General features: G+C 46.1%; 1 protein-coding gene across 3 annotated transcripts in view; it reads left to right on the top strand.

Moving 5' to 3' along the window:
* PLCXD3 (phosphatidylinositol specific phospholipase C X domain containing 3) overlaps positions 1-27,890 on the top strand; it is a 185,855-nt gene that overhangs the window by 84,771 nt on the left and 73,194 nt on the right. For all 3 annotated transcript variants that reach the window (XM_045848404.1, XM_045848405.1, XM_045848403.1), the window contains exon 2: positions 6,413-7,121. In XM_045848404.1, coding sequence (XP_045704360.1) covers positions 6,413-7,121 — 709 coding nt within the window. The remainder of the gene's footprint in view (positions 1-6,412; positions 7,122-27,890) is intronic.

Genomic DNA, 27,890 nt, shown 5'->3' with positions numbered 1-27,890 from the left:
AATGGCAGCTTTATTTTCAGAGGCTCAGCTTAAGTTGAGATTTCTGTGGCAGCTGACTGTTTAGATATTTTCAGCTCAAAGGACCACAACAATACCACTTTGGTGGGCTGTCAATCCCTTTGTCTGCTTCATGGCTCTCTCTACAACACTGCATTTTGCTTCTTCAACACCAACAGAACATCTATTGCTATTTTTTGTCTCTATTTTATTGGCTTACCTGCTTAGGTCTGTCCCACCCAGCATAATCTCTCTTTGGTTAACTCAAAGCCAACTGCTTAGGGACCTTAATTACATCGGAAAAAAATCTCTTTTTCATGCACTGGGAACATAGTTATAAGAATGATAAATCATCATATGCACCACACTCAAGGGGAAGGGATTGTTCAGGGCATTTCTACCCAGAGGGTGGAAATTTGGGGGCTATCCTGGAATTCTTTCGCCCATGCAAAATGACAGGATGAGAAGCTCAGTCCAGTGCTACGAGGGACCAGAAAAATGAGACGATCGTGCATATTCCTTACACTGTGGTGTTAATAAAATGGGTGCTGCATGCTTGTTGATGACACCAGGGGCATTTAAGGTCATCCTTAAAAGTGTGCAAAATGGCATAACTCTGTTTGTGTAGTCAGGAAGACTTTTTAAACCAACTTTCTTTCATTCTTTTTCTTACTCGATACCTAGTTTTCAAGCACATAAAGATGCATATGACCATTTTGAATTCGGTTAATTTCTCTTTATTAAAATTCCAAGATCTTATATGAGGCAGTTGTGTCTATAGACCTCTAATCCCCTCCTAAATTCGTGAGAGTTGTCATTGTCTGCATCAGTTATCTATTGTTGTTAACAAATCACCCTAAAACTCAGTCACTTAAAATAATACCCAGTTTCTACAGGTCAGGAATTCAGGCAAGGCTTTACTGGATTCTCTGCCTCTGGGCTTTTGCAAAGGCTGCAGACAAGACCCCACCAGGGAAGATTGTGCTTCCAGCTCACTCAGTGGCTGTCGACAAGATTCACATCCCTGAGGGCTCTTGGATTGAAGGTCTCAGGTCCTGGCTCCCCGCTGGCTGGAGGCCATTCCCAGTTCTTTGTCTCCTGGGCCTCTCCAACATGGCGCTTTGCTTTGTCAGAGCCAGCAAGGCGGAGAGTAGCAAGCTGGAAGTCACAATTGTCTGTTGCCAAGTCTCAGAAGTGGTGTCCCATTGTGTTTGCGGTATTTGTTCAGTAAAGGCGAGTCGCCAGACTGGGCCCACACCCAAGGTGGGATGTGACTGCAGGGAGGGCAGGGTCATTGGGGTCCGTTTTAGACGTGAGCCTACCGCCTGGGTGAGGGGATAATCTACCAGGCTCAAAGGACATTAATAAAAGTACCTGTTTCTTTTTTTCTGTTTTTTAAATTTTATCTTCTAGTTTTTTTCTCTATTAGTTTTCCAAATGTGTATTGTGGAGCACTAAATTGATTTTTTTATTATATTTTATTGATTATGCCATTATAATTGCCCTGATTTCTCCCCCTCTGTCCCCCTTTATCCAGCACCCCAGGGAATTGCCCCACCATTATTCATGTGTGTTTTTCCTGGGGCCACCCTGCCTGAGTCATAAAGCAATCTGAGATGGCTGCTACTTGTGCTGGGCTTGGAGGTTTCCAGGCAAAGCCAAGCTGTGAATCTAGGCTGGCTGCTGCTAGTGCTGGGCCTGGGGCTCACTGAGGCCTGCTGTTGCTTGTTTGAGAGTATATAGGAAGTTGTGCGGCATAAGCCAAGATCAGCCACTCACAGGGAAAAGCAGCCTGGGTGGGCTCATAAGTTGGGTGGGGTGGAGTCTCTGGGGATCTCGAAGACGGGTCAAACAGTGTTAGCCAGGTTGATGGAGTCTCAGATATGGCACCAGCTGGCCAGCTCTGTGGCTCAGCAGGGGAAGGGTTTAGAAAAGGGACAATTGCCTCTGCTCACCTTGCTGCCAGACCCTTCCGTTTCCCCCAGTATGCCACTGGTGCCTTTCAAGCTGCTACCCCGGAGCTGGAGATCAGAGGCAGTGAGTCTGAGTAGGTGAATCTGTGTGTGGGTTCTTTAAGAGGAACTGCTTGGGGCTCCAGAAGTATTTTTTCCACAGACTCAATCCCTGCTGCTTTTGCAGGCAGAAGTTGGGGGTACCTATCTTCCTGGCACTAGAACACTGGGTTGGGAGGCCCGATGTGGGGCTGGGACTCCTCATTCTGGGGGTGTCCCTCACCATTTTTTATCCACCGCATGTGGGTGTGGGGTCCGCCTGTCCCATACCCGCGCCCCTCCTTGCAGTCTGGATGGATGTGGTTTCTTTCATTCCGTCGTTGTCAGACTTCCATTCAACTCAGTTTCTGTTGATTGTGAGTGATGTTTTAGTTGTGACTTTGATGTGGTTGTGCAAAAAGGCGAGCCATGTCTCCCTATGTGGCCATCTTGACCAAAAGAGAAAAGTGCCTGTTTCTAAGAAAAGAAAAAAGAATCTCCTGCATTCCATTCACTGGTTCAGAGCCAAAGCAAATAAACGTAACTGGGCTGGATTCCTAATGGGAGTGGTCAGCTCTGTTCAGAGTAGAGGTGCACATCAAGCTCAAAGTTGAGGGGCTCAGTTCAGAATCAGGGGAGCAATGTTAAATACGGGATCCAAGGCATGAGTTTGTGGCTATAGACAAGCGAAGGATAAGAGCCCAGAAGCCCAGGAGTACTCAGCTGGTAGAGAAGCAAAGTATTAGGCCAGAGAAGTCAGAGAGCTTGTGGATGTAGCCAAGAACAAAAAATTAAGTCAGTGAGAGACAAATACCGTAGGATCTCACCTATGAGAAGAACCTAATGAACAAAATAAACTAACGAACAAAGTAGAACCACAGGCATGGAAACATGGAACAGACTGGCAGTGACTAGAGGGGTGGGGGAGAGGGACAAAGGTGGACAGCAGGGGAGGGACTCGTTAAGGAACATGTATGAATGGCCCATGGCCATGGACAACGGTTTGGGGATTGACCGGGGGAGCTGGGGGCGAGATGGGTGGAGGAGGGCAAAGGGGGAGAAATTTGGACAACTGTAGTAGAATTACAATAAAAAATCTTTTAAAAAGGAATAAAATAAAAATTCTAAGGAACAGCAACAACAAAATAATGCGTAGCACTCTCTTGCTGGTGGGTAGGACTGTGGTTTTAAAGACACAGAGCGGGGCCAGACTTTTCCTCTCAGTTACCAAAATGTCATAAAGCACTACTGTATTTTTAAGTTCAAACAAATAGAAAATGTAATGGTTTTGTAAAAAAAAGTGTTTAAACTGTGGAGGAAGTGCTATTCTGAATGAAATTAAAACTCATGAAAATATAACTTTTGGGGCCAACATTAGATACGTATTTTCTCCCGAAATACATAGGGTGTATTTCGGGAGAAAATGCATAGGTAGTGTTTTGTATGTATTGATGATTTCGTTTTCCTCTCCAAATACCACTGGCACCTGGTGCCTCATTCTGCCGCAGACACTGCGCATGCACCTCAGAGTCACCGAGCTCAGAACAGGTGGTGGGGCTGCCGGCGCCTTCTCCTTCTGACCACCGGCTGCTTTAACTTTTAGTTTTGATACAACCTTATTTTACCTTGATAGCATATTTTCCTTAAGTGTCAACAAGTAATTTAATGTAGAAACTATAATGTCCTTTTATAGGATTTTTAAAGTTGATGAATTTCCTAGACTTTGAAAAAAATCGCCATATAACCATAGGATAGAATGGTGGAATTAAAGTCACATTGAAAACAGAGACCCACTCGTTTCTGGGAAAAAGAAATCCAGTCATATCTGGTTTTCTCTCTGCGTGCGTCCAGTGACGTCTCCGACCAGCTTACAGAAGTAGCCAGTTACTCTCATCCACTTTTTTCACATACCTGGGAATTAAATTTTTTTAAAAAGTTTTATAGGCCCTGGCTGGCATAGCTCAGTGGCTTGAGCTCAGGCTGTGAACCAAAGTGTCGCAGGTTCGATTCCCAGCCAGGGTACATGCCTGGGTTGCAGGCCATGACCCTCAGCAACCGCACATTGATGTCTCTCTCTCTCCCTCTCTCTATCTCGCTCCCATCCCTCTCTAAAAATAAATGAATAAAATCTTTAAAAAAAGTTTTATAAATTAGCTCTTGTTTTTTAGTGTTTATTAATTTATTTACATCTTAATTATGACTTTTCTTAAACTCACCTATGTATTTTTCTTTAAACACACTCTCTGTATATTCAGTCATAGAACAGGCTATTTAGTCTCTTGACTTACATTAGCAGTTGACTGAATAGCAATTATTGAATCAATACACTGCGATTTTAATCCCTATTAAAGTTTGCCAATGCCAGATCCAAGCTGCCAGATTTGCAGATTTAGAAATTGCTGGCATCTTCTTCCTGTACAATCTACTAAAGATAACTATATCAGATGGTCCCAGATTAAGTTAAACATGACATTCTCTATTTTGGGGTTATCTTTCATTGTTTGAAAAAAGTCATAATTCTGAGGAGTTATCTGTTGCAAATCTTGAAGGTTATGATTTGCAAGGCATCAAAGTACTTTTGAAAATATTTTCTCTAACAACCTACCATGGTGCCTGAAACCCATACTCGCATGACTCCTACGGGCCACTTAACACTAGACATGTAGACATACATACAGATAACAGATATAGGTATATACGTGCAGAGACAAATACAGACTATCATATAGACAATGATAAATATTGCATCACTAAAAAAAAATCGCTTCAAATAGCTTATCAGACAAAAGCCATGAGGTGAAAAAAGATAAACTTGGAGGGTAGGCGTGTGGGTTTTTGTGTGTGTGCATGCGTGCATGCATGTGTGTGTGTGCGTGCATGAGCGCGTGTGCACGGGAGGAGTAAAAACCTCGGAAAAGGTGCGCCCTAAGGAAAGTTGATCAGGAGCAGGGTGACAAGGCTCGAGGAGTCCTGAGGAACAGATGGAGAGGGATGACGTCTGCCCTTTCTAGCGTGTTGAAAAGTCCAGGATTTGTGCATTTAATTTTACCTATTTAGTCAGTCATGCCCAAGGATTGAAGGAGGCTTTAACAACTATCATGAAACTTGAAATAATTTTTCTTTACCTGGTCCAATAATGTTTTAAATGGCATTCTGTACTTATAGGTAAGTCATACACATGCTCATGGCTACATTTCTTGGCTTTTTTATTTTTTATTAAGATTTTTAAAAAATTGTTTTTAGAGGAGAAAGGAGGGAGAAAGAGAGGGAGAGATACATCAGTGTGTGGTTGCCTCTCGCACACCCTCAACGGGGGACCTGGCCTGCAACCCAGGCATGGGCCCTGACTGGGAATCGAAACGGTGACCCTTTGGGTCACAGGCCGGCGCTCAATCCACTGAGCCAACATCAGCCAGGGCCATTTCTGGGGTTTTAATATTTGTAAATGCCAAATATAAATAAATAGGTTGTCCTTGTTCTTCTAGAAAGACATTTTTTAAAATTTGGAAGCCAACTCCAAAAAGAGATTTTACTGTTGAGAGGAAATATCTGTGAAGAAAATGTCCTGTTAGTTAATTTTTTTAATGCTGTTTTCAGATGTGTTCACTTGCAGCCTTATCTAAGCTGACAATTTCCCAAATGCCGGGTCGGAAATGGTGTCAGATATCTCAACACGGGACTGTCCTCTTTCCTTTTTCTCCTTTCTTCTGCCCTGTGACCTCTTGCGTTTTCCAAAGGGTATGAGTTAGCAATTCTTACAATGATCATCTGTTGTGAAAAGGGCTTCTTTATTTATCGAAACAAACCTTTCAACTTCAAATCAACCCAAAAGGAAGAAAGGGGCAACATTATAGATAAAGCATTTGGGAACTGGTGAGTCCCCTTAGTTCTTATTTTTGAATGGTTACTATATGGAAAACCAGTCCAAATAAATCCATTCAATTCTTTGTCTACAGAAGTAGAAGACGAGCCCTGGCTGGCATAGCTCAGTGGATTGAGCATGGGCTGGGAACCAAAGTGTCCCAGGTTCGATTCCCAGTCAGGGTACATTCCTGGGTTGCAGGTCATGACCCCCAGCAATCACACATTGATGTTTCTCTCTCTCTCTCTCTCTCCCTCCCTTCCCTCTCTAAAAATAAATAAATAAATAAATAAAATCTTTAAAAAAAAAGAAGTAGAAGACGATCGTTTGAATTTCAAAGCATTATCAGAAGGAATTTTTATAACTTCACAACTGATTTACTCTGTGCACTATGCCAGGCTATAAAAAGAACCTCCTTCTTAAGACATGAGAATGAACTTGGTACATATTGCCCGGTGCTTCCTTTGGCTCACTTCAGGGAGAGACGCAGTCCTGGCAGGAGGGAAGCTGGGGAGGACGAAGGACTGAAACGTAACCACACTGTGCCTTGTTCCTCTTCCAGGGTCTCACGATTCCTTCAGCTTCTACATTGACGAAGCCTCCCCAGTCGGCCCCGAGCAGCCCGAAACCGTCCAGAATTTCGTCTCCGTGTTTGGAACTGTGGCCAAGAAGCTGATGCGGAAATGGTTAGCCACCCAAACGATGAACTTCACGGGCCAGCTAGGAGCCGGGATCCGTTACTTTGATCTCCGCATTTCCACCAAGCCCAGAGACCCCGACAATGAACTCTACTTTGCTCATGGCTTGTTCAGTGCCAAAGTCAATGAAGGCCTTGAGGAGATCAATGCGTTCCTCACGGATCACCACAAGGAGGTAGTGTTCTTGGACTTCAACCATTTTTACGGGATGCAGAAGTACCACCATGAGAAATTGGTCCAGATGCTGAAAGACATCTATGGCAATAAGATGTGCCCGGCCATTTTTGCGCAGGAAGTCAGTCTCAAGTACCTGTGGGAGAAGGACTACCAAGTGCTGGTCTTCTACCACAGCCCCGTGGCTCTGGAGGTGCCCTTCCTCTGGCCGGGGCAGATGATGCCTGCTCCCTGGGCCAACACCACCGACCCAGAGAAACTCATCCAGTTTCTGCAGGCGTCCATCACGGAGAGAAGAAAGAAGGGCTCGTTTTTTATATCTCAGGTGGTGCTGACGCCCAAAGCTAGCACTGTGGTCAAAGGGGTGGCCAGTGGCCTCAGAGAGACAATCACCGAAAGGTAAGTGCCCTTCAAGTACCAGGGGGAAAGTTTAAACATATGACTGCACATTCATAGGTCCTGTAGGTGATGGAGCTGAAACTCATACCCGTGTGTATGAGTTTCCTGGGGCTGCCAGAACACAGCACCAGAAACTAGGTGGCTTAAAACAAAAGATATTTTTTGTTTGTCTATGAGCTCCAGAAGCTACGATTCTGCAATCAGGGTGTCAGCAGGTTGGATTCCTTCTGAAGGCTTTGGGGGACAGTCTTTTCCATGCCTCTGCCCTCTCTCCTGGGGATAGCTGGCAATCCCCAGTGTTCCTTGGCTTGCAGGTGCATCCCTTCAGTCTCTGTCTCTGTTTCCACCTGGCGTTCTGCCCGTGTGCCCGTCTTCTCTTCTTATCAGGAGCCCAGTCCTGCTGTGTTAGTGCCTTCTCTAGTGCCCTCATCTTCACTTGATTACATCTGCAAGCACCCTGTTTCCAAATAAGGTCACACTCACAAGGATGTGGAATTAGGGCCTCAATAGACCTTTCTAGGACACAGATCAACCCATGGCGCCCTGTGTTCTGACTCCACGTCCAGTTCTCTTTTCGTAGCATCCCTTTCCCCTGTGTGTAGCACTCTACAGGTTACAAAGCCCTTTGTCCACTGTTCACAGGGTCTTTCTCCGTGCTTAGTTACATCGGGTCTAGGTAACAACCCTGGGCAGTAGATACTCTCTCACCGATAAAAATTGAGGTTCGTAGAAGTAGTAGCTTTTGCCTGAGCTCACTTGGACAATGAATGATGACACAGAGTCTTGAGCATATGCCTTTACTTGACACCATAAGCAAGAGTCAGCCTCCAGAGAGAGGGCATCCATCCCCTTGGCCAAGTCCAGCCGTGCATGTGAAGTGTAATTACACCTGCAGCCGCCAAAGCTCTCTGTGGCTCTTTCCCATGAGTGTGATCAAACATGAGAATCTGTATATACTATTTATTCTTCTGAATTAAAGTCTGAAACAATGCAAATAATGTCTGAAGATCAAATACAGGTTCTATCAGAACTTTTATCTGTAGCATTGACAGTTTGAATTATGGTAAAGGGACAAGGCATAACTGTTTCGCTAGGACTCAAGGTCATTGTAGGGAAAGACAAGAAGAGGAGGGGAAAAGATCTGTAGGTGAAAATAATCCATTATTTGGGAAATTGCAGGAGGTGAGCCATGTAGTGGGGGAGAAACACACTTGCAGGAAAGCTTTTCGCCAGGCTGCGGGGAACGTGATCCTGTGAGCAACGGGAGGGTGCTCGGGGAGTGACTTCACCAGGTCTGCCTTCAGATCGGTAACTGGCACAGCTTGGAGGATGGGCGGAGTGGAGAGAGGGACCGCTTAAGAGGTGCTTAGAGCTGTTTGAGTGACGTAATGCAAGCTAAACGGAGGACGAGAGCAAACCCCAAGGCAATTTATGCAAACAGCAATATTAGGACGATTCAGTAGCTATTAAGCTATGTGGTATGCATGGGTGGAAAGATTTGAGAACACGATTTCTTCTTAAGCAGCAGGGGTGATGAAGACACATTCACAGGGGCAGGAAACACAGACATGGGGATGTGAGGAGGAAGTTGGGAAGATATCGTCAGGGTCACTACATTTAAAGTGCTGGCAAGGCACTAAGTTGATGTGGCCAGTTGGCTATAGGAATACAGCCCAACTCCTTTGGCAGTTATTGGCATTTTTGGGTAGTCAAAGGCACAAGATATTGGAGCGTAAAGTTTCCTCCATACAAAAGCATAACTTCGTTTTGTTATCCAGACATTAGCTGGGACCTCCCTGTGTCTTAAGATCTAAGTAAGGTCCCTAGCCCTTCCTTGTACACCCTATGCACGTACAGAACCTTCCCTGGGATTGCTTATATCCTTGCGGTATGAGCCTGGCTGTCTCCAGGCTACATACATTGTTTTATGGATTGATTGTCCCACGTGGCCTTTCCACACCTCACTCTGTACAACCAGAGTCCTGCACCTCGTTCCTTACCCGGTTTCCATATTGGTTTGGAGATTTTGCTGAGGACCCAAGGAGATGGGGAGGTTTTACCACCATAACAAGGTGCATAATTTAAAATTGAATTTTAAACTTGTCTGTGGTCACAAATCTTCTAGCCTAGACTATCTTCCTCTGACCACCCTATTCCTTTTCACCCCAGCTTCCATTCCTCCACCTCCTTCTCCTTCTCTCGTCTCTTTTCTTCCCCTACCCCCACATTGCCTTGGGGATTCCAAACCCTTCCCTAGATTATGACACCAAACACTTCACCTCTTTCCTGGCCACAAGCCTTCGCTCAGATAGCCTCCTCAAAATTCTCAGCAGAATAGGAAGACTTTGAGCACCGCTTTATACTAAAGTTAATCGTCCCAGCACATAACAACTTACCGCCTCCCTTACATATTTGAAAACGAAGGAGCTATATTATATACACATAAAAATGTGTCCTTTTCAGCTTTACCCCATAGGCCTCCCAGATTCTGAGGCATCGCTGAGGGTCCAGCAGAGGTGGGAAAGAGGCAGGTGGGGCTTGGGGATCAACCAGCGCCAGCTTTCTCCATTCTCTCTGCACATGGAATGAAAGCAGCTTCTTTTCCAACGTTTACAGACTGGGCAGGAAAGGAGTCTTCCCACGGCCCCTCCAGCCTCACTTTGCTGCACTTAGAAGAACACACATTTTCATACAACAGGCCTGCTTGGCACTTGACTAAGAGAGCCACACCCCTATTTTACATGTGTAGCGAAGACCCTTCAGGAAGTTAAGGAAAATCTGTTCAAGAAATAAACGACTTTTACTTTTCTCTTTTATGGCATTTCACGAAGTTTAGGACTTTGCAACTTATGAGTTGAACTGCTTTTTGGGTTTTTATGCACTAGTGCAGTGTTACTGAAGTAGGATTTGGGGCAGGGGAAGAAGATCAAATAAGTTAGGAAAGTACTGGAAATGTTTCTATATGTATCTACACATCTCTCCCAAGAGATTCACAATTCACGTTAGCATATAAAAGGCACTAACAAGTGTCTTAGTGGTGAATCTTGTTTAAAGATAACTAATGCAGTGTTTTTCTAGGCACTTTTTTTTTCCAGGCCACACTTAACAGCCCATGAAACTAATTTTTACAAACTGCCTCAGCCAGCAGCTCTAATTCCAAATTTCTCGCTCGCCTCTGCCTTTTATATCTGGAAGAGTAAAGCTGGATCATTGAAAAGAGGAAGAGAAGTGGGTGAGGAAAGAATTTATAAAGTAGAAACAAAGAGTTTCTACAGGTAGCATCAACTTTTTTTCTGTCTGGCATTATAAACTTGACTTGCACGTGTACAAAAACACAGCTGTGACATTTGCGCTATAAGCGTTGTCAATGGGGTTCAGTCTCAGAAAAACCAGAAAGGCCTCTTTTTAAACCAGGTGCAGAGCCTCCGGGATTAAGGTGAAACTCGGAGGTTTTCTTTCTGTCTTGTTCTCAGGTTTTTCAGCTTCCTGCATGAGGTCCGTGGGGAAAGGTCATTGTCGGCTGTTGCATGGTGCCTTGCGGGGTGATTCACTGACCTCTGAGACAGCCAGTGGACGAACCCTTGAGCCCCCAGGAATGTGTCCCTCTCTCTCCTCCTCCAGTGAAGGAGGAGACTTCTCTGCCACTTTCCCCTTGAGGCTGCACCACCGCCACTCAGTCAGAGACCCTACGTGAACACCACCAGAGGGGACGGGTCTCTCCTTTGCCCCGGAAGGAGAACGGGCCAGGCACTGTGGCGACCTTTCTGGGCCCGGTGTATGTTCATCTGCGAGACTGGGAGTTTGAACTAGAATATCTCCCAGATCCTTTTCTGTTTCAAATTCCTACAGTTCTAAGATCCTGCATTTGACTAGTTTCTCTAAAAACTTTTTATGGATATTTGCTATTTGGGTAACAAAACTCTGAGCACATGCGCTGCTTAGATAGCAGTGTCTGAAGGGATGGGTGTCTCTCAGGGCAATGGGATGGAGGGAGCATAGCTTCCAATCTGGCCGCTGGGTCTGGACACTGCGGATGCATTTTCTACAGTTTAGCAGTGCCGGAAGACGCAGATTTTATTTCTTAAAGACCTATTTTTAATTTATTTTTCAAACACCAGCTTTTGCACCTCACCCCCACGGAATTCACACAGTCTCAAAAAGAAGGTGTGCAATTTGAGTCAGTTTTTTCCCTAATTTGTGGAAGTTTATGAAAGTGTAGGTTTTTCCGTTAAAAAATAGTCATACCACCTGCCAGAATTTTTAAGGAGCAATGCATTTGTGCAAGTAAATTGATATTGAATTAATTCAGACAATATTTCTATAGGCAACAGTTTAGATGATAACAACAAGTTATTTTTTTAAGATTTTATTTATTTTTAGAGAGGGAAGGGAGGGAGAAAGAGAGAGAAAGAGAAACATCCATGTGCGGTTGCTCGGGGCTATGGCCTGCAACCCAGGCATGTGCCCTGACTGGGAATCGAACCTGCGATGCTTTGGTTCGCAGCCCCTGCTCAATCCACTGAGCTACGCCAGCCAGGGCACAACAACAAGTTATTTTAAGTGTTCTCTGCCTGTTGAATACTATGCTAACTGCTTCATAAGCATTGATTGGTTTAATAGTCACAAAACTCCCCAAGATAGGATTGCCATGCCATCATAAATGAAAGGATGAGCCTTAGAAAGTTCAGCAACTTACCCAGATGGTGGAGTTAAGAAAAGATGGATTCAAGATTTAAATCCACTTTGTTCCATTTTTGTGTTTATTCATAAAACAAACACATTTGGGTGCCTGCTCTTCTCCAGACACAGTACTCAAGGTGTGACTTCAGATACGGGATCCCAAAACCATTGCCCCGCCCTAGCCTTCTGCGTTCAGTGAGAATCCGGAGTGGTGGCTGGAAATGTGTTTTCCTCTCATCATATGGCGAATACCTCGATGACACTGGCAGTGTATCCAGGTGGAGGGTTCAATTTGGTACCTACCTGCTGAGCAGCTCCCGTGAGTGGAGGTCTACACTCAGTGCTGTGAGCACATTAAAATCAGCAGGATGCCGTTGTTCCGAACCAGCATCAAGGAGGTTTGAAAAGACAAGATCGGCCCTGACTGGTGTGGCTCAATGGATTGAGCCTTGGCCTGCAAACCAAAACATCACAGGTTCGATTCCCAGTCAGGGCACATGCCAGGGTTGTGGGCCAGGACCTCAGGTGGGGCCATGTGAGAGGCAACCCATCAATGTATCTCATGCACGTGGATGTTTCTCTCCCCCTCTTTCTCCCTCCCTTCTGATATCTCGAAAATAAATAAATAAAATCTTAAGAAAAAAAAAGACAAGATCATCCATGACCTAAAAATGAGAGGATTAAAGACCAAGGCCTATGGTGACTCATAGGAGAGAGATACCTGGACAGATTTCGGTCAGCTTTGAAGAAAGGACAGGATTGTGATAGGATTGTGATCAGCGGGGGTGGCTTCCCAAGCTGAGGGAACAACAAGAGAAAAACACGGAGGCAGGAAATCTCGAGGAACGGAAGTCAGGGTTGGCCGGAGCAGTGTGAGGTGTAAGGGGACGTGAGAGGTGAGCCTGGGGAAGGCGAAGGGGAAGACCATGCAGGATTCTGAATGTGGTCTGGGGACTCTAGGCCTAATCACATACGTGTTGGGAAGATACTGAAGGGGATCTATCAGAACGGAGCCTCAGGGAACGAACGAAAATAAACTACCTAGATCAAATGAGGATAGAAGATCCTGAAGATGACTCACCAGTCCAAGGCTGGAGATGAAGCAAGACGTCCGTGAGAGGTTGGGAGGAGGGAAAAGGAACAGATGCCGACGTTTCAGCACTACTGACAGTGCTGTCCTTAGGAGTCCTGGGGACACCGTTCACGGTGTCCTTCTGTGTGAATGACACCCCTTGGAGCTGGACACGGTGCAGCCCACCCATGATCACCTCGTGATCACAGTCACGGCCTGGGGAGATAAGGCAGAATTTTCAGGATGTGGTTAGTTGTTAAGAAGCACCGGTATGATCCAGGTGGGAACAGGGAGGCAAGCACAGGTGTTGAGCTCGCCTTATGTGCCGGGCACCGTGCTTTCCAGGAAGTGTATTCACTGAATCCCCCTGCAGCCTTACAAGGAAGGAATTATCAGGTTTACTGGAGATGGAAAATGGAGGTTGAAAATGTGTCTAGTATCTTGCTCAAAAATCCCATGTTAATGTAGCAAAGCCAAGATTATAATTTGGGTCTGTTTGACTCCATGTCTTATGCTTACTCCTGCAAATTAGGGAAAATTCTTGGGATGTATTATATGCATCCACATTTCTTTTTTTTTAAGATTTTATTTATTTTTTTTAGAGAGGTAAGGGAGGGAGAAAGAGAGAGAGAGAGGGAGAGAGAGAGAAACATCAATGTGTGGTTGCTGGAGGCCATGGTCTGCAACCCAGGCATGTGCCTTGACTGGGAATCGAACCTGTGATGCTTTGATTCGCAGCCCGAGCTCAATCCACTGAGCTACGCCAGCCAGGTACATCCACATTTCTTAGAGGTGGGTGCATGTAATACATTATCTGCCATCTTGGGAGGCGAGGTCAGTTTAGGGGTCTGGGAAGGTAAGAATGCTGGGGCTAGGGCGGGCCAGGCTGTGAGAAGAGCAGCACTGAAGTTCATGGCTTTGTCTCAAGAAAGCGCACGAAGGCAGGACGCTGGCCTGGGCCCCAGGCCAGCGCTGCCACAGAGTAACAGAAAGGGAGGGAACTGAGAGGGGACTGGGCTCCATTCTCCTTGTCACGTGCTTTCTGCCCATTTAACTGTTTTCCATTTGGGAAGGAAATTGGGCCAGAGGAACGCTAAACAATCACCCGAAATCACGTTTTTGCTAACTGGCAGCAAAACTGGGATTACAGTCCAGGTCTCCTGGCTCGAAGGCAGAGTTCTGCGCTCCACGCCCAGGGGAGGATGAGGACAGGGACGGACAGGAAGACAGGCAGCGTCAGAAAACAGCAGGTGCAGGGACCAGCGTGGAAGGCGAGCTGGCTTCGTCTGCACTGTGCACCGTGGAACGTGGTGCCTGGGGCCCTGACGGGGGGTCGGAGGTCGGGCCTGGGGACAGGCTGTGGGTTTGTGCAGGGCCATCCTTCCCCGGCCTCTCCCTCTTTCTGCCTCACAAACGCAACAGACTATTTTTTCCATCTAATCGGGACACACTCCAGCTCACACCAACACCCCAAACAACACTTCTGCCGCCCGATTTACCTGTCGTTGCCCAGGCCCCGCAGGGGTGGGTGTTGGCCTGAGATCTCAGCCATCTCAGCAGCTGCAGGGGGCCAGGAAAAACCGCACGGAGAGGTGGGCTGAAAGGTCACGACAGGGTGACATGAGAGAGCGTGTCTCCACGAAGAGCAGCTTTCTGCCTCTGTCCCCCAGGCCCTGTCCCCAGATAAGTGAGCACACACTAGAGCAGCGGATCATGGACCAGGCTGTTCAGCTACTCAGTAGAATGGGAAGCTGCCTCCTCGGGTTCCATATGCCTTCCATAGAGAGAGAATAGCAGAGAGACCATGGAGGACTAGCATGAGAATAATCACTGTTTACAAGATACTTTCATCTTAAGGTTTATTTCTTCAACCTATGTCTATTGGAGGCCTCATTTATTCAATAGCTGTTATTCCCAATTTGCAGTGTAAGACACTGCCCATCAGAAAGGCTAAATAATGGGTTACGGTGGTGTCATGAGCCAGTGCTGGGAGCAATTCCGAATCTAGGTGTCTGAAACTCTGAAAGAGGAGCCTGGCTTGGACATGGAAAGAAAGCTCTAGAAAGTAAACTTTTTCCTAGCCAGAGGCTTGGCCAACTGGGAAGAGCTCATGGAAGAGGTTTTGTTGAAATGTAAATTCCAGAACACTGCTCCCCGGAGCTTCTGACCCAGGCGTCTGGCGCTCAAAGATGTTCCTTTCTGACACCAGGTGACCTCACCTTGCGCACCATGGCTCATGTCTGCAGACGAGCTGCCCCTCAACCGCCCCGCCAACAGATGAACTTGGCTCAAAGAAATCTGGAAGGTGTCAACCTCAAGATGTATCAGTCCCCTCCTTATCGCTGAAATCTGTTTCCTTAAATTGTTCCTTCGTCTGAGCTATGACTCCTTCACCCACAGGCCCTGCCGGATTTAAGCCCAAATCTGCTTGCTCTATTGCCAGGGTAGATCGGCTCATCACTGATTTCCAGAAAATGGTCCTCAGCCATTCTCCCCCACGCATCTCCCCGCCCACGCCCCGGAGCTGGATCCTGGGCTTCTCGTGTGGCAGAAGCGCGGGCAAAGGCCACCGCGAGGGGCGTTTTCTTCCCCTGAGCTCTGAAGCGAATTGCCGTGGAAGAAGCCTCCGTCACTTCCAGCCTCAGTGTCTTCCACCAAAACCAATTAACTTCGCAGCACTTTGCAGCCCAACTGCTTTCCCAGGCCCGCTCTCCAACAGTAAAAAAAAGATGTGATAGCAGCTTCCAACCACGAGGCCGTGTGACAGAGGATTGGTGTCAGCCTGGGTCCTGCTGGGGTACGGCAGGGGGGACGGATGTCTGTAACTTGCTGCTCCAACAACTTTTGACCCAAGGATTTTTGAAACAGCGGTGCACATCCAAGCTCGCTCTGTCTCTCCTTCATTCTGCGGATGCTGGAAAGATTAAAGGCAAATCCGGGCAGGCGCCTTTCATGGTCTGTGTCAGGAGAGCTGGAAACTGGGGGGAGTTGGAAGCTGTGGGGAAGTCAGATGCCTATTCAGTGCCTGGTGCGTGTGTGTGCGTGAGAGAGAGGTGGGGGGAGGGGGGAGAGAGAGAGAATGCATATATTTTTCTAAAAAGCGTGGCATAGGATAGAGTTCACCCATTTCAGTGACTCTCTGCGGGGGTCAGTTTTCTTAATGCATCGAACTTGACGTCCAAGAAGGAGCTAGTCTAGCCTGCAGCTGGCGCTCAGAGGAAGCTGAGAGCAGGCGGGTTGACTGGGGAGAGTCAGAGGAATAAAGGCAAGGAGTTCCTGCAGCAGGGATGTTTCGTGAACAGGCCGTGGCAGGACAGACTTGGGACGTCCGCCAGCAAACGGGGGATGGGGCAGATGGTCTGGGACTGTAAATGAACCGACACACTAACTGTCAATAAGCGAGCACGTCAGAGGTATCCACGTCTGGAAGTACAATGGACCTGGGCAGCTCAGGCCCCTCGCCCGTCTGCCCTGTGCAGGCGGGGCTCCTGGAAGTGCAGGGCAAGGCCATTCATCCACGGGGGAACGGCCCCCTCTGGGAGACCTTCTCACCTTCCAGGGGGAGACAGAGAGCGTGAGTGTTGTGTGACTCCCAGACCACCACCCACAGATGGATCACTGAGTTTACCACTCACTGCGGCAAGGGAGAACCCAGACCTTGGGAACCACGAGGCCCCCAGGGAGCAGGCGATGGAGAGAATGTCTTATCAAACCAGGGTGTAGGCGGGTGACTAGCGGGGGGCTGAAGGGAGCAGAGCTTCTCTCCAGAGTGGATGCAGGCAGGGAGCGAGGGCAGTTCCGCAGTGGGATCTCTCTGCAGGTCTTGTCTGTAGGGCTGGAGAGAGGACCAACTCGGATTGGAAAAGAGGTCTCGGTCGTTCATTGTAGTCTAGACTGGTAACTGTTTGCTATTTTGTGGGATCTTGTTTTAGTGCGTAGACAACCTCCCAAAGTATCCGTTTTTCGACCTCACTTCCCCTTGATCTTGGGTAACCCGGTAGGTGTTCTGGGAGGTTGCTGATTGCCAGCAGGAGAAGAGCATGGCCTGTGTGTGAGGGTCCCACCAGCTTCCAGAGGTCGGGGGTTGCTTCGTCACTTCTCTGCCCCCTTTCAGTGCAGTGTGAGGGAAGAAATGTCACCTGTTTCTCTTTGGTTGGAAGCCCTCTGGTGTGACTGAAGCTTCCATGTACTTTTTCCTGGTGCTTTTTCTCACTGAAACAGTCCAGGCCGTGTCCACCCAGATGCCCGGACCATTGGGATAAGAAGGCAAATCACAGAGTCGGTGATGAGCCCCTAGCTCAGGGCTCGCCTACTGAACGTGTAAACTTCAGATTGAGCCATACTGATCATTAACTTCATATATTTTTTACCTCTCGGATCTTCCGTGTCTTCCCATCTCCGTGGGCAAGGGTGGGGCATGACGAACAAGTACAAAGAGTCACCAGGGACAGAGGCTGAAGGGTCTGCGTGTGCGGAAGACATGTGGGAACACAGCACTCGGGAACGGGGACTGCTCATTCTCTAACATTTGCGAGCATCCCGACGTCCGTCCCGGGGGCTTCGCGACTGACTCGTCCGGGGCACGGAGAAGCAGAAGAAGGTGGTCCTGTGCCCACCTGGATGCTTTTCTTGCCCTTTGTGTCCGGGAGGCGTATTTTTCTCCACCTTGTGTGAGCAGGCGCCCCTGAATGCTCCTTCGTGTTGGGTGCACTCGGTAGATGCAGCTTCGGGCGGCTGACCTACAGATCTCCAGGGGGGACTCCAACAAGTGTAAGTGCTTATGTAAGTGAGGCGATGTATGTCCGATCCTCTCCATCACGTGACGAAAAGGGCGAGGAGTTGTGTTAAGTGTGCCCCATCTGACAAAATTGTAACGAAAAGCTTCAATAACTTACACCACTCCCGACAATAACATTTCAGCTTTTTTATTGTTCTCTTTCCCGTGACCATGTATCCCCGCTATACCCTCTCCCACCTCCATCCACCCGCCTCCCCGAACACTGTTGTCTATGATATATCACATTCAGTTGATAAAATGTTTTCTTCCACCCTGGCTGGCGTAGCTCAGTGGATTGAGCTCGGGCTGCGAATCAAAACATCGCAGGTTCGATTCCCAGTCAGGGCACATGCCTGGGTTGCAGGCTACGGCCCCCAGCAAACGCACATTGATATTTCTTTCTCTCTTTCTCCCTCCCTTCCCTCTCTAAAAATAAATAAATAAAATCTTTAAAAATGTTTTCTTCCATAATATTTTCACTATAACAACAACATAAAGCTGGAAATATGAAATTGCCTCAGAATATCTGGCCTTGGAGGATTGCAGAGGAAAATGCTGCATGCGTCGCCGGCAGACACGGACATCTGGCTTCCTTGTGGAGAGCCCAGGACCTCTGGCTCTCACTGAACGGCCTGGGACCGTCGCCTTTCGCTAATGAACTTATTTTAAAGTACTGAAAGCGATTGGACAGGAATAGCCAGACACTTGCTTGTCGTGATTGATTTTTATTTGCAGAAATCACAAGCATAGCCTGGATCTTTGCTTTAAAATATCCCTTCCTCTCAGCCCCTCAGCACTTATTTTCCCGCGGCCTCAGCCGTTAAAAGGAAAGCAGCTTCTGAGCTGTCGGGTCGGTGGAGAGCTGCGACACCCTATCTCGATGGGGCGGGTGCGGCAGTGAGACCAGAAAGTGCGATTTCCTTAGGGAATGCGAGGAGCACAGGCTGCCCTTCGGAAATGGCTGTGAAGTCTGGCCAGCAGAAAACCGAGCAAATGCACCCCGCGGCTGCTGCTTATCTGAACATTGTACAGAGAAGCTGTTACCAGTGTGATTTAGCTCAGGTTCAAAAGTGAACTGGCCGTGGAAATAAATAACACAATAATGCTATAGAAGACTACTTGTGGAAATATATCTTTCACATATTTTGGAGTTCGTTTTTGAAGGGTTTAATTTATTTTTGCCTGTTTCTCCAAACATAGTACGTGTAATGATATTTTGAATAGATGTAGAGCAATTTGGCTGAGTACATAGTTCACTCGAAGTTCAGTCTGTTAACAGAGACCATATGTGGATTCGGGGAGATGCGCTGAGTCCATTGCTAAAAAAAAAGCCTGGAAACTTAGTTTGATTCTGGTCTCATTTTACATTAACTGCTTAGCAGTTAAAGGGCTATTGCATGAACTTGACTCATTGTCATTCCCAAGCAGAGTGGGCTGCCACGTGCCTTTCTACATGGGTTTTTATGGCAAGAGGAGAATCTCACATCTTTGCATGAACACGTAGCTCATTGCCGTGTGTGCTAACACTTCACCCGTGTGTTCAGGCAGCCCCCCAAACAGAGCATGGCCAAGGACCCTTGTATCCAAGGGGCTCCTTGGGCCATGAACCACGGGCAGGGATGCTTTCAGGTGTTGATGATGTGAGCTGTGCACATAGAGGCTCTTTAGATGATGCACCAGGTTCTGCCCCAACTACTACTAGGTAGCCTGCTTTACATTGAAAATGTGTGTGTGTTTGTGTGCATGGGTGTGCATGCGTGTGCGTGTTGAAGGCGGTGGAAGAAGTAATGAAAGTAAGTAGAAACCTCGTCTTAGCTCAGCACCTGGGAGAGTACATTGTGTTACTCCTGCTCATGAGGAGAGGAGAGTTTCACAAGCTTGCCTCTGTCTTCACCGTCCACTGGAGGGTAGTGGAGAAAGTGCTCATATACCCGGGGTGGTACTTTCCACCTAGTTTCACACAGTTACATTTTTTAGCTTTCTCCAGACCTCATATTTTTTAGTGTTTTTCTTGAGGCTGTTTTGTGTGGCCATTGTAGTTATGAAAGTGTTTTTTTTTCTTTCCTAATGTTGCATGGTTTATCTCTGGAATATTTTGGGTCTTTTGTCCTCCTACAGTCCTTGATAAAAATTCAGACAAAACTTAGATATGGTGGAGTGGAGAGGGGAAGAAAGGAATATAACCCACTTGGTGTCTAGGATGTTATTTATGTTATGACTTCAGAGAATTTTAATTTCTCTTTGTCATAGTTGACCGAAGTAGTGTTTCCCCCAGCATCCCAGCATGAGAACCGGCCAACAATGAGAATGTATGAGGACTGTGCTGTGGGCTTTGAGTGGGGACAGGAGAGGCATGGTGTAAGGTCTTATATGATCTTGACTCATGATCCTTGTCCTGAGTTTCTGGGTGATCTCTTTGTTTTGTTTTCAAAGATTTTATTTATTTATTTTTAGAGAGGGGTAAGGGAGGGGAGAAGGAGACAGAGAGAAATATCAACGTGTGGTTGCCTTTCATGTGCCCCCACTGGGGACCTGGCCCACAACCCAGGCATGTGCCCTGACTGGGAATCGAACTGGCAACACTTTGGTTTACATCCTGGGCTCCATCCACTGAGCCACTGGTGATCTCTTTGGAATGTGAGATTTGTATGAGGCAATTAGGAATGATACAAGACGGAATTTGCCACTGAGCAGTAACTCCTTGACCTGTAGATTTACAGGGACTCAAAGGAAGGGAAGATGACAAAAGTGACTTCTCCAATCTCTCAGGACAACAGCACACTCACCTTTGCTGCCCTTTCTTTACTCACTGCAGTGTAATGTGAGGCCCAGATACCGAGGGTGCATCTACTTTCTCAAATGTGATCTACTTTTGTGGTTGTCCGACCATTGACCATTGAAAATGGTACAAAGCATCTTTTCTTAAGTGGAAAATTATGTTCGGTTTTGGGAACATTTCCAGACAATAAGGTTCAGACTGGGCCAACAAAGTAAGAGCTCTGTGGAGGTTTGATGGACCAGCTGCAGACATTCAACACTCCGTGTGTTTATCGGTGTTAGCAAAACCATCATGGGAAAGGGTTCTCCTCTGACCACAAAATTCAGCAAGTCCTGAGAAAATCAGATGGCTACATGTTACATACTTTATTTCAAAAATCTGAGGTGGAAAGAAATGCTTTTAGGTGCGACATTCTGTCATACAAAGTATAGATTCCAAAGTCTAATCCTCTATTGTCAAAAGTAACCCTGACCCAACCCTAACCTACCTTTCTTTGCTGAATGGACTTCCCAGCAAGGGAACCACCTTGGGGACTTCTGAAAGACACGGAGAAGCAACCCTTAGACCAGGGTAGCTGGCCTTGGCCCTGCTTTCTCCTCTCTTCCTCCTTAGTTGTGTAGTGAGGAGGGACAAATGTACAGCAACACGCCAAAGCGACGGAGCAGGAGGTCCCAGCTGGCCTCGCCCCAGCTGTCTCTGAGCTGTAGTGACGTGGGGTGGGAATAGCCCGTTGCCCTGAAGAGCACACACATTTTGAGTTGCTTTCATTTTCCTGCCAAGTAGACCTTTCAGATGCCAAATGCATCTCCAGGCAACCTCTGTGACAATTTAGTGTCCTTTGGTAAACGGACCTAAGGCAAAAGGAGACATTCAAGAGACAAAATAGCATGGAAAATTTACTCTTTCATCCCCAAAGGAAAATACGGGAAGATACTTTTACTTTCGGAAACGTGAGGACACTGGGCTAGTCACGACGACATTGGTGAGGGCGACCAAAGAGACGGGGAGTCAGGATTCTCAGCGTAGGACTCAGGTTCTCAGTCTCAGAATAATCGACATTTTGGACAAGATCATTCTTTGTTCTGGGAGCTGTACTGTGCATGACACGTCACCCCTGGACTCTGCCACACTATTCCAGTGGCACGGCCCCTGCCCCAAGGCATGACAGTCAAAAGTGTTTCTGGTTTTGCCAGATGGCCACCCCTGGGGTGGGAGAGAGAAATCCCCCCGGTTGCAAACCACTAGCCCAGAGCAGCCACTGCACAGAAGTTCCCGTGAAGTCACTTGTCCAGGGTCTTAATTTTTTTCTTGTTAAGCAGATGATACTGCTGCCCAGGGATTAAGGAAACATAAAATATTTAGTCATATGGCTTTCTGTGCATTTCAATGGATATGCCAAAATGTATACATTCCAGCATCTGCTACCTGTAGATTAGTCACCTTGGGGGTTTATTTATCCATCCAAGTGGCGCTGAAGCAACTGTAGAATAGTTTTCCTGCGTTGGGTGGGAGGTGAATCTTTATCCTTTCAAGGTGAATTGGATTTTGAACAACTGCACTTGTTCAGAGCCAAGTCTAGTAAACAAGGTGGGTGAACAAAGCTGATGGACGCTGGGCGGAGTCCAAATCCGGGGGAGCAATGGCGAGATCGGTTTTCCTCATGTGTCCCGTGCGCACACTCTGGAGGCAGTTTCAGTGGAGGAGCAGTGCCCAGGCACGGAGCCAGCCCGCCACTGATGGGACAGGCGGACAGTCGTCTCCACAGGCAGCAGCTCTGAGTGGGGGCTCACTGTCGGCCGGTACGTCTTAGGGTGTTCACTCTCAAAGGAGAACCTCACTACTTTTGAGTCGTAGAATAACAGAATCTATAAGAAGCCATTCTTGATTCTTGAAAAAACTCTTTAAATATATTTTTTTTATTATTTGTGTGGCTTAAATCAAATGATGGATATGTATAGAAATTTTGTGAGTCTTTGCTCACTGCCTGGACTTCAGAATGACTAAGACACCATCCCTGGCCCTCCAGGGGTTCGCTTTCTAGGGGAGAGACACGCTTTCTAGGGGAGAGAAAGGTTTACTTCAGCAGAGGGTGCTAAGTGCCTCTGTGAATCAGAAGCAGGTATTTACCTGGTTTCTCCGCCCAGCATTGCTGCTTACTGTGTAAGCTGGAGGAAGTCACTTAATTTTACCTGCCTTTGGTTTCCTGATCTTGTAAAGTGAACGTATCGAGCAACCTTTGTCCCCTCTTCTTGCATCAATAATCCGATTCCATGGCAACAGTGGCAATTTCTAAGCGTGTGTGTATCACAGTATTTTGCCATGGAAATCTAATCGCATGGTGTCTAAAGTCTAACCAGTAGTTTCATTTGAATCATTACCAACACAGGAAGAAATGCCCAACTGGATGTTCATGAACAGCAATGTCGAGAGCCCTGACCTGTTACTGGTAGTTCATTTTTAAAGAATGAGCATGAACCAAATGAATTATCCAATTTCCTTCCTGGACTAGGCAGGGTTATAATGAGCTACATGTATCCTTAGTGGATCAGAACTTGCTGTGTACTAGAAAAAAGACAAGCAGTGGAAAGTGAAATAAAATGTCGATATTTAAAACTTAATTCATTAATCCTTTATTATTTAAATTAATGCATTATTTTTAAAAAGTACAGGCAACACCCATAATCCTAGGTTTAAATTTGTATGACTTTCAGGATATCTTTTCTGACCTCAACACTCTCAAGTATACGATGAAGGGATTGGAATGAGAAATGATAGATTTCGAATGACTGTAATAGACCCAAAGATATGTTCTCATCTTAGACCTTGTAACAACCGAATGATGAGATAGTTTCACTTCCGTTTTTATGTGGGAAAAAAAATGAAGCTTAGCAAAGTAAACCTCCTCATCCAGACTCACTCAGCGTTTACAGCTTCTGGAGCTGGGATTCGAACAGGTCCAATGTCGGAGTGTGTTTCTTCTTTCTCACCTTCTGCACGTCACTCCACCCTTTGCGTTGTCTATGATTAAGTTCTGAAATTATATGATTTTTTCAAAACTAACCCAAAGCAGTAATATGAAAGTATCTCATATTTACTAATACCTACAGAAGGAAAGAGAAGGAAATGTTTCTCTCTACTTCTGAATTCAGGGATTTCCAATGATAAACAACATCCAATTCTGTCAGAAGAGTAGCTTCCCCCGACATTCAAAAACGGCTTCCAAGGAGTGTCACTGGTTCTTAGCCAAAATATTTTAATTCCCGACGTTTCAGCAGTGGAGGCAAAGGCAATCCGATTCTCAGGTGATCTCCTTTGGTCCGTGCTCTAACTGACACGCTAACGTAAAAATAAACGGGGAGTGCTGCTCAGCGGCTTGACCGAACAGCCACCACCTCCCTCTCTAGCTTTTCATTTCCAGCTGGGAGGGCTCTGCTGATTCAAGAGTTTGCGTATTACAATTGTGATAATTCGTTTAAGATTAAAACAGTCAATGAAGTGAAATATCTGTTTTAACTACATTACTTTTGTATCGTGTTGATCTTTTAAACACAACTGTGGTGAACCGTAGAGCTAAAATTACCTGCTACCGCTGTGATGTGGCTTCCAGCCGAGTGACAAAGCCGTCCAGCCACTCATTTCTTCATTCCTTGATTTAGTCCCCATCCGGGGCCTGAGTGAGGTGGACTCTCGTTCACTCCAGGAGGCATCTCGTTCACGTCTCCAGTGTAGTTTCTGCATAGTTCGTGCTTCCCGTAGTTCAGGCATTCACTTTGGACAAAGAGCGGGACTTCTCCTGACTCTGCCACTTGCCATGGTGTGTGTGATCTTAGGCAAGTTCCTTCAACTCTCCAAGCCTCTGTTCTTCCTCTGTAAAATGGGAATGAAAACACACGGATAGGGCTCTTGTGAAGCATAAATGTGATAATCACAGAAGGTGTTTGGCTCAGAGGTTGGTCCATAGTGAGTGATCAGTAAATGTGGACTTTCAATACTATTATTAGCAACAGTGGTTTTGCAAGAACACTCCGTAGTACTCTGCTAAATTAAAAGAGTAAATAATCCTCTTTGAGAACCTAATTTCCTAGGAAGAGATTTCATTAGTGAGACCGATTAAGTACGCTTTAAATATAACCTTATTGTGATAGAGTTTATTACGATGGTTTGGATTTTTCAGGAGATGTTGGCACACGTGACGATTCTGTACACTAATTGGCAAAAGTTATATGGCCATCTTGCAACAGCTACCTTGGGGTTTTGGTTTTCTCTAACACTAATATTACAGATTTCTCTTGTGTTTATTATTCTTGCTATTTTGTTGTAATTATTTTTAGAGCTAAGCTTAAATCGTTTACAAAGACTCTGCATCAGAAGTACCAGTGGGACTTCCAGTCTTCACGTGTTCGAGCCCCATCCCTGGATCCCAGGGTTGTTTCAGTGTTAGCTCAGGTTGGAAAGCTACTGATTGATTTTATACCATGGGCTCCTTGAAAACAAGGACCATGAGCTTTTCAGTTTCGTATCCCCTAAAATGACTTTTAATAGCTATTAAGTATTTACTGAGCAATCTGGGGAGTCAGATACCATAGAAGACAATAAAAGAAAAATGAGTTTCATATTCTAAGCAGAAATCACATCTTGCACATTTTAAGAAATGAATTAACTTCTGGCCAAGATGGAGGCATAGGGAGACACACTGTGCCTCCTCGTACAACCAAAAGAAGGACACGACAATTTAAAAACAAAAAATAGCCCTGGCTGGCATAGCTCAGTGGATTGAGCGTGGGCTGCGAACCAAAGCATCGCAGGTTCGATTCCCAGTCAGGGCACATGCCTGCATTGCAGGCCACGGCCCCCAGCAACCGCACATTGATGTTTCTCTCTCTCTTTTTCTCCCTCCCTTCCCTCTCTAAAAATAAATAAATAAATAATAAAAATAAAATAAAAACAAAAAACAACCAGAACTGACAGAAAACCAAAACGTATGGAAGTCCAACAACCAAGGAGTTAAAGAAGACACATTTATCCAGACCGGTAGGAGGGGAGGAGACAGGCAGCCGGGCAGAGGGGACTCCAGACAAAGCAATGGCTGGCGGACTGAGTGAGGCGGGGGATTGTGGAGCAGGACATACAAGGCTGCAGCTGGCCAGCAAAGCAGCAGCTGGCAGGCCTGGCGAGGTCACGGATTGCAGACTGGGTGGTCCCACATTTGCACAGATAAACCGGGAGAAACAACTGGGGAGCAGGATGGACTGCTCAAGCCCGGGTTCCGGCACAGGGAAATAAAGTCTCAAACCACCAACTGAAAACACCTGCAGGGGTTGAGGTAGCGGGAGAAACTCCCAGTCTCACAGGAGAACTGGTTGGAGAGACCCACAGGGTCCTAGAATGTACACAAACCCACCTACATGGGAATCAGCACCAGAAGGACCCAGTTTGCCTGTGGGAAGTGAGAGAAGTGACTGAAATCTGGCAGAGAGCAGAGCAAGTGCCATTGTTCCCTCTCAGACCCTCCCCCACATTCAGCACCACAACACAGTGATGTGGGTTGCCCAGCCCTGGTGAACACCTAAGGCTCTGCCCCTCAATCAATAACAGGAGTGTCAAGACAAAAAAAAATGGCCCAAACAAAAGAACAGATCAAAGCTCCAGAAAAAAATACAACTAAATGATGAAGAAATAGACAACTTATCAGACGCACAGTTCAAAACACTGGTAATCAGGCTGCTCACAGAATTGGTCGAATTTGGTCACAAATTAGATGAAAAAAATGAAGGCTATGCTAAGTGATATAAAGGAAAATGTACACTGAAACAATAGTGATGGTAAGGAAACTGGGACTCAAATCAATGGTGTGGATCGGAAGGAAGAAAGAAACATCCAATCAGAAAAGAATGAAGAAACAGAAACTCAAAAATATGAGGAGAGGCTTATGAACCTCCAGGACATCATTAAATGTTCCAACACCTGAATTATAGGGGTATCAGAAGGAGAAGAAGAAGAGCAACAAGTGGAAAAGTTGTTTGAACAAATAATAAAGGAGAACTTCCCCAATCTGGCAAAGGAAATAGACTTCTAGGAAGTCCAGGAAGCCCAGACAGTCCCAAAGAAGTTGGACCCAAGGAGGAACACACCAAGGCACATCATAATTACATTACCCAAGATTAAAATGATGGAGAGAATCCTAGAAGCAGCAAGGAATAAGGAGACAGTTACCTACAAAGGAGTTCCCATCAGACTGTCAGCTGATTTCTCAAAAGAGACCTTACAGGCAAGAAGGGGCTGGAAAGAAGTATTTCAAGTCATGAAAGGCAAGGACCTACATCCAAGACTGCTCTATCCAACAAAGCTATCATTTAGAATGGAAGGGCAGATAAAGTGCTTTTCAGATAAGGTGAAGTTAAAGGAGTTCATCATCACCAAGCCCATATTATATGAAATATTAAAGGGGTTTATCTAAGAAAAAGGAGATAAAAAATATGAACAGTAAAAGGACAGCAAACTCACAATCATTAACAACCACACCTAAAACATAAACAAAAGCAAACTAAGGAAACAAGTAGAACAGGAATAGAACCAGAGAAGTGGAGTGGGAGTAGGAGAGAGGGGGAAAAGGTTCCAGAGAATAAGTAGCATAGATGGTAGGTAGAAAATAGACAGGGGGAGGGTAAGAATAGTATAGGAAATGTAGAAGCCAAAGAACTTATATGTACAACCCATGGACATGAACTAAAGGGGGGGAATGTGGGTAGGAGGGGGTGTGCAGGGGGAAAATGGGACAACTGTAATAGCATAATCAATTAGAAAAGTATTATACCACAAATAAAAAAAAGAAATGAATTAACATCTGATGAATTCGTAATTGGTCAATGCCACCTTAAATTATGACAATAACAATTTTCTAATTCATAAGAGTGTTTTCTTAAATTCAACCTCTCGTTTTTTTTCTGATATCTGTGTTGTGTTATACCAAGGAACAAAGACTAGCCACAAATAGCAAGTAGTTTAAATACCTGTCCCTCAGGGATCTACTGACAGGTGGGGCTACCTGGACAAGGTTGACAAGGCACTGTGCTGCGAAGGACATGTAGTTGTCATTACTGCTAATCACATTTCCATTATTTGAATACATCAGCCAACCTAGCAGATCCTGTTGCAAATAAACATATGCCCAGCTCAGGGTGAGGTCATGCGTGTCCGCATACACATGGTTGTTATAGTAAAACTGAAAATGGTTCATTAAGTTACTCTTAGGATCTCTGTCGCCCTGGTTGACACCTTGTTGTGACTGGGGTAATTGTGCAGCTAATTCCAGGAGCTAATGGTGGGCCCCTGGGATGCAAGTCTCCACACCCCACCTCACCCCCCCGAGGGCCTCGCTGTTTGCCATGCAGCTTGAGATAGAAACATGTGCCCCTCCAGATGGGCACGGCCTACAGAGTCTTCCCCACTTTGGCCCCGTGA

The sequence above is a fragment of the Phyllostomus hastatus genome, unplaced genomic scaffold (genome assembly GCF_019186645.2).
Source record: "Phyllostomus hastatus isolate PE091 unplaced genomic scaffold, TTU_PhHast_1.1 phas_contig_58, whole genome shotgun sequence".
Taxonomy (NCBI): domain Eukaryota; kingdom Metazoa; phylum Chordata; class Mammalia; order Chiroptera; family Phyllostomidae; genus Phyllostomus; species Phyllostomus hastatus.
This window is presented reverse-complemented; position numbering and strand designations above follow the sequence as displayed.